Consider the following 7068-nt stretch of genomic DNA (forward strand, 5'->3'; position numbering starts at 1 on the left):
ATATCACTTCTCATTCATCCCGATTTGGGAAAATTACATCACTTCTTCCCTAGTGATATTTTCAAGTTCCTCCTTTTCATCCTCCCTAAAAGGACTGATGCTTTATTTCAGCACTACTAACCCCCCTCTTTTGGCCTCTCCCATACATACTGCCCTCCAACACACCTTGAAAACAGACCTGTTGAGACCATCTTGCCTCATTCAGCAATTTCTATCCTACTCCAGTTTGACCTCACATATTCAGGCAGCTTGTGCTGGCTTGCCAAATGTTACATTTCTCAGTCTCTATTTGCTTGTCCAAGTGTCTCTTAACAATATAACCCCTCACTTTCTCATCACCAGTGAGCAGGTGAGACGGGCACAGTCCTGATCCAAACCAGGGAAGGTGTCTGCACAGCAACACAGGACATTTAGCTGGACTGCAAGGAGCTACGTGGAGTTACCTGAGCAGCCAGTAAACCTGCACTAGACTCATTTAGCAGCTCCTCACAAACATCTTTGCTCCTTTTTCCCCCAAAAGTGCCCTTCCTTGCTGACCTGCGTGAAAGGCTGTTAACTTTCTTCTGCAAAGGACTCCTATGGTTAACGTTAGTAGGAAATCAACCAGTTAATACTGGTTCAAAGGACAGCTAGGAATAATTAACACCATTCCATTTAGAGTAATACAAACACACATCTCAAGCTGGGTCCTCTTCCTCCCACTCTCCTTTATTGTGAGGAACAGTTCCTGCTAACACCTGCGAAACACACATATTTTGTGGCCTGATCTTGTTCAGAGCCTCAGAGCCTCAGGCAGCACAGTCATATTTAATAATGGCCTTGCCCAACAGAAGCCTGTCACACTAGTGATGAGACAATAGTTTCACAGTACAAAACTGGACACGGTAATAATGATGATAAGGTTGCACAATAACCAGATGAAACACAGATCTGAATTGCCACTGGTTGCACTGTTGCAGGCTCTGACTTAATGACACATGAAGGTTTTTCACAGGTGCTCCAAAGTGTGCTCTTCCCCCCCTTGATTATTTTGACAATCCATAGAAAAAAATTAGGTTAACTTTTCTGCAAAGGTAACACTTTCAGTCACGAGTTGACATACTTTGAATAGTGTGTTTTCTGGGGGGAACATTTTTAGCTTTCCAGCACAAAGAAATATGTAAAGATGGTATTTTCTGCTCTCCCTTCCCATCTTCCTCATCATGAAGTGTAACAGGAACTGACTGCACTTCAGTCTATAAAAAAGCCAGAATACGAGAACTGCTAATTTTCCTCTACATAAAATCTGAGTGTGAGAACTAGGAATTACAGAAGCAGGCACTGACAAATACAGGGCACTGAAAGTCACTTACAGTAGATTTTATTTTGCACTACTTTTGGCAGGTGAACTGCAGAGATGCCTAGTGAGAAGGGACGCGTGGAAATTCCTATGATTATGTATGAACCGCACCGTGAACCCTACATGCAAGAACCCTCTGCACCAGAGTACTGCAGCCAAGAGGGTAAGCAGGCTTCACCGGGAGGGGTTTGGAAAGAGCACCCTCTTGGTGGTTGTGTGGCAAATATTGATAGTTGGTTTCCAGAGCGTAACTGAGCCAGCTCATAAGGGGCCCAGCTTTGCCAGGACATGATGAGTTTAGAAAGCACCTGTGCCAGCATATAAACCCCAGGGTTGGGGTAGGCAAGCTGGTAGGATCTCCTAACAGAAACATCACTTAAAATGGCAAAAAATATTTTTGTTCATTTAGTTAATAATTTTTCAAACAACACATGCTTTATTGGAAAAGGAATTGCAGTTGTATCTCCTCAATAATTACATATTCCTAATGAGCAAATGTTCATCCAGCAAACTTTGTACGTGGATGGCCTACGTCTTGCTTAAATTGTAATCTAGTTTTCCAGATGACTGGCCTTTTCCCAAACGCTCCTGCTGCCCAGAGCTGCCCTCCCTAGATGAGTCAGTTCTGCAGCCAGGTTCTATAGGGATGAACAACTCTTCCCCATTACTGTCTCATGGGGAAACATCATGACTGAAGTGCTGACAATTCAGCTCAACGACTGCAAGCAGGCACTGACAGCTGCTGCTCTGCTGGGTTGGCTTTTCGCTCTGAAACCAGGCATCACTCTCACACCTACACAAGTATCTCACAACACTCCTTTGTCTTCTGCCTGTTCAAGCCCACACTCATTGAAAGACACACTGAGATATCAGTGATTTTGCCTTTGTTACCTTCCTGCTATTGAGGAAATTGCTATTCACCAGACAAGACTGGAGCAAAAAATCATAATGGGAGGTCAGAAGGTGACTAATAAGGCTAGATATATCAATACTGGGCCTCTAAACTGACTCATTTTCAGAGCATTTTACTCTGATCAGCTGTCTCTGTAAATATTTTTGTCTTCAAAGACTTCTCTGGCCTCTTTCTAAACTCAGAAGAGCTTGCAAGAGGTTGGGGAGAAAAAAATCTCACTTGTGAGCTACTCAACCAAGGGATAGGCACTCAACACATCTAACACTGAGTTGCAGTGTCTTGTCCTTGCGCAGGAAGCAGGTCCTTCACAAAAACACACTGAGTGATGTTCCTCTTCTAGATTGGAAGGAAATTCTTTACTTTTTAATTTTTTACAAATTTGTTTTTCCACAAATAACTCCCCTCAAAAAAAAACCCAAACCCAAACCCAAACCCTAAACGCACTACCACCACCATTAAACCCAAATGCCACTGCAAATGTCTACCACTTCTGTCAAGCCATTCAAGGAAACATTGCTAACATTTTTTCAACTTTGCCATTGTATTTTGTCTCATTCTGGAAAATTCCTGTTTTGTATCTCATTTTGTATCCGTGTGGGCTTATTCCCTGGTTGGGCTCACATTGTTTCTGAAAGGCTCAATGGTACAGACTGGACTCCCACGTCAGGGCTGCTCTGCTTGGGGGTGAGGGCTTCTCTGACGCTGTGCAGGCTTGACCAAACAAGACTTCTCGTAGGGACTGTCCTCCTGCTGCAGACCAGTCTGGTAGTTTGATACCGCATCCATGCTAGCTGGCTGTAAAGTTTTATACATGAATTTATTTTGAATGTATTCATGAGTGTATTTTTTTATATATTCATTTATTTCATGCTCAGGTAGGCTGACTGCATTCTTAATTTGTAAGATCAGTAAAAGAACCAAAAAAGCAATGAGGTATCTTAGTCACCAGCTTCCCTTCTCCCTTATCCACAACAAAAGGAAAAAGATCTTTAACTTTTTTCTAGAACAAAGGGTATGATGAAATTACTTGGCTGGAAGCTGAGGGCAGATAAAATTCAAACTAGAAAAAAGGCTCTAAATACTAATACTAATGTAGTAATCACTGCAACTAGTTAGAGGTACTGCGGATCCTTTATCAATGGAGTCCTTAAATTAAGACCAAGTATCATTCCAATGTTACGCTGGAATAGACACAGTTACTGCCTTTGTCTTGAAAAACGATTTGGTTTCTCAGCTTATGTTACATAGAAAGTGAGACTAGCTAGTCACTGCGGGCTCTTTTGGCTTTAAAAATCCATGAATCAATTCAGTAGCATTTTTTCCCTGTCCTGTACTTCACTGAGCCGTGCCAGCCCTCCCCTGCAAGGCACCTCCCCACGTAGCTTCTCATCAGACTCCAAACAGGGCTTTTGGGAGGCATAAGCTGTATGCATTTTTACGTTTTGCCCTGTTTTCCTTTGTATAGGGGGTTATGAGTATCCTTCTCCCCCACCTTACTCCTATCGAGAAACAGCCACCCTTGAGCAACCAGGTAAGTGCCAGGGGACTGTGTTTCTGACAATGTTCGTGGTTCTACATGCTAACAAAAGTGAAATGTTTTTAGTTTTAAAATCAACAGAGAAGATGGAGTTTTCTGACCCAATCACAACCCAAGACGCTGGAAAATTTCCCTCGAAATGTTGGAAGATAAACTAAGACAAGAGACTCAGATTCATTTTTCCAGCATTAGCCAATCTGTAGAAGCACCCATTTTTTTAAAATCAGCTAGGAGCTAGGACTTTCAGAACAAATCATTTTAAGTCCAGTGTATTTCGTTGTTCCTGTTCTAGTCACCTTTATGGCAGTGGAGAAGCTCAAAGGAGACACTGAGAAAAGGCTTCAAAGAACAGTCCAATAACATCTCTTACAGGAGGGAAGGAGACATGCATTTTTTAAAATCCCTAAGACCAGAAGGCAATTAAACTCAGATATGCTATATCCTATCTACCTAACAGACAATACATTCCCACTCCTGAAGTTTTGCTTCAGGCTACAGTGTGAATGTACCCTAAACTTGTTTTAGGATGCTTAAAATGGTATTTTTCATTGAAAACATTTCTGAAAAAATACCCTTCATGTATCTACAAGGGGCGTGCCCCTGAAGGAGTATAACAGAGTCAGGTCCAAACTGAAAAAAACACGAGGGAAGCTACAGACTTTACTAACTGCACCAGCATCTGACTGATTCATCTACTTTGAATTTCTTGTAACTGGAAAAGTTGATCCAGAGAGCTCCTCTATATCCTTCAAATATCTTCTTCAGGGAGAACATGCATTTTTGTATTATTTTAAATATCAGAAGATAAATTCTCAATGTCAGAGTACATCCGCCAGTGCGTGGTGGAGACTGCCTGATTGGGGATTATCCCATAGGCAATTCCATGTATATGTCCTTATCTGAGTAGATGCTGGCCGCTAGTAGAAGCAACATGCTGGCATACACAAAACAAGCAGTGCAGTGGTTCTTACGGATATAGTTGAAAGGGAAGTGATCGTGCCCCCATACTTGGCACTGGTGAGGCCGCACCTCAAACACTGTGTTCAGTTTTGGGCCCCTCACTACAAGAAGGACGTTGAGGTGCTGGAGCGTGTCCAGAGAAGGGCAACGAGGCTGGTGAGGGGTCTGGAGAACAAGTCTTATGAGGAGCGGCTGAGGGAACTGGGGTTGTTTAGCCTGGAGAAAAGGAGGCTGAGGGGAGACCTCATCGCTCTCTACAACTACCTGAAAGGAGGTTGTAGCGAGGTGGGTGTCGGTCTCTTCTCCCAAGTAACAAGCGATAGGACGAGAGGAAACGGCCTCAAGTTGCGCCAGGGGAGGTTTAGATTGGACATGAGGAAAAATGTCTTTACTGAAAGAGTGGTGAAACATTGGAACAGGCTGCCCAGGGAAGTGGTGGAGTCCCCATCCCTGGAGGTATTTAAAAGACGTGTAGATGAGGCGCTTAGGGACATGGTTTAGTGGGTGTGGTGGTGTTGGGTTGACGGTTGGATTTGATGACCTTAGAGGTCTTTTCCAACCTTAATGATTCTATGATTCTAAATCAGTAATAGTAACATAGGTGCCTCTAGATCAGCCATGTTAAGAACCCACATTCTCCAATTAAGCTTTATAACTTGTAAAAGATTTCCTGTGCTTCTAATTTTGCCGCTTCTCATTTCCTCTTGAACTCAGTTTACTTGGTGTCTCAGCCTCCGATCATCGTAGCAGGAATATTCTCAAGCAAACCAACATCCACAATATGCCCTTCCTGCCGCCAGCACATCACCACACAGGTCACCTACAGACTGGGCAGACTGTCTTACCTTCTGTGCACCAGCTTGTGTATGGTTGGGTAAGCTTGCATGTATACTTTGAAGATTCTTCATAGCAGGTGGTTAAAAAAAGAGTCATTAAAAAAGAAAAGTTCTAGCTAGTGCTTATATAGACAGTTTGCCCTTCTCTACTTGATAAGAAGTCATTCTGCCCATTCTAGATACAGTCATCATGGCTACAGGGAATGCAAACTTGCTAAATTTAACCAAGTATGTTATTACTTTTCATAAGACAAGCAAAAATTAGTACAACATTGTCTACTTCCCTACTGTAATTTAGCTTGAGACTTAGAATCAGACTAATGCATAAGATATTAGCAGTGAAGACACTTAAGTTTTTGGAAGATACTTTAAACACTAAGAGACTTGGGAAAGAAGTGGGTTCATGCAGTGAAAAGGCAGACAGAATAAGGCAGAGAAAAAGCAACAGATGTAGCCAGCAGAAAGAAAAGTCAGTAAATCATTCCATGCACGTCCATCTCCTCTTTGGCTGTAGGTGCTGTTTTGGATGCTGCTTCGTACCTTTCTTCATGAGGATCTTCAAGGATGCAGACCATTACTGCCCATGCTGCAAATTTCATATTTATAGATACAAAAGACTATAGAAACAAAGTTTATGCAACCAGATGATGTCAAGTCTCTGTTTCCTAACGGCATAAGATTCTACACGTAAAACTACTGCTAGGAAACATATAGAAGTAGGCTTAGGTTCTGCAGCTCCCTTGCTGGTGAATCCATCTGGAGTTTACCATCATGTGGTTGGACTGGCTTTAAAACAAAAAGCCTTGATGACTAATTAATTTACAGTGTCACTTGAATTTATGCTCCATTTGAATCGTCCTGAGCTGTGAAGTGACCAGCTAGTGAGTACTTCAGCGCTACTCCTCCTCCTCCTCTCAAATCTCCAACCCAGCTGGGACACGGACTCTTCTGGACTTTTCAACCCACCAGTAACCGAGAGGTTGGGACATGCACATTTTAGAGAAGCGCTTACCTTCTATGCACTGGAACTGACTGGTCGGGATTTCATTTCTCTCTGCTCTTCTTCGTATGGGACCTACCCCTGCAGGGCTGTGGGTGGTACAGCGTAGCTGATTATTTATTAATGAAACACTAAGTTATGAGACTGTCTTTACTGTGTTATATATGAAGTAAGAGAATAAACCTGTTATTGTTAACAATACCAGCAAAACATCTCCTGTCTGCATTGCTTCCATGACCCGTTGCATCCAGGGTGGAGATGCAGGTCAGACCGGGGCACCCCGTTTACATTAACAAACCGAGACCCAAAAGACAAACATATAAAAAAGAAAAATCAGCAAGCACAGCTTGAAAAAAAGTCACCAAAACTGCAACACAAGGCCCTCATTTTACCTCTCTGCCTTCTCACTGCAGTGCATCATCTCCTAAACAAGGACTTACCAGACTTTACACCTCACAGAGAACTTTTACAGTTCTCATCCAA

The 7068-nt window shown here is 42.6% G+C and overlaps 1 protein-coding gene across 1 annotated transcript; it reads left to right on the forward strand.

The window, feature by feature from the left end:
- Nucleotides 1-1396: 1396 nt before the first annotated feature.
- On the forward strand, nt 1397-6208 carry LOC109279418 (cell death-inducing p53-target protein 1-like). The gene is made up of 4 exons (XM_019471640.1): nt 1397-1502; nt 3718-3783; nt 5464-5623; nt 6100-6208. Exons 1-4 carry the CDS (start codon nt 1397-1399, stop codon nt 6206-6208), a joined length of 441 nt encoding a protein of 146 aa, XP_019327185.1.
- The last annotated feature ends 860 nt before the right edge of the window (nt 6209-7068 follow it).

Source organism: Aptenodytes forsteri, unplaced genomic scaffold (assembly GCF_000699145.1).
Source record: "Aptenodytes forsteri isolate BGI_AS27 unplaced genomic scaffold, ASM69914v1 Scaffold26, whole genome shotgun sequence".
Taxonomy (NCBI): Eukaryota; Metazoa; Chordata; class Aves; order Sphenisciformes; family Spheniscidae; genus Aptenodytes; species Aptenodytes forsteri.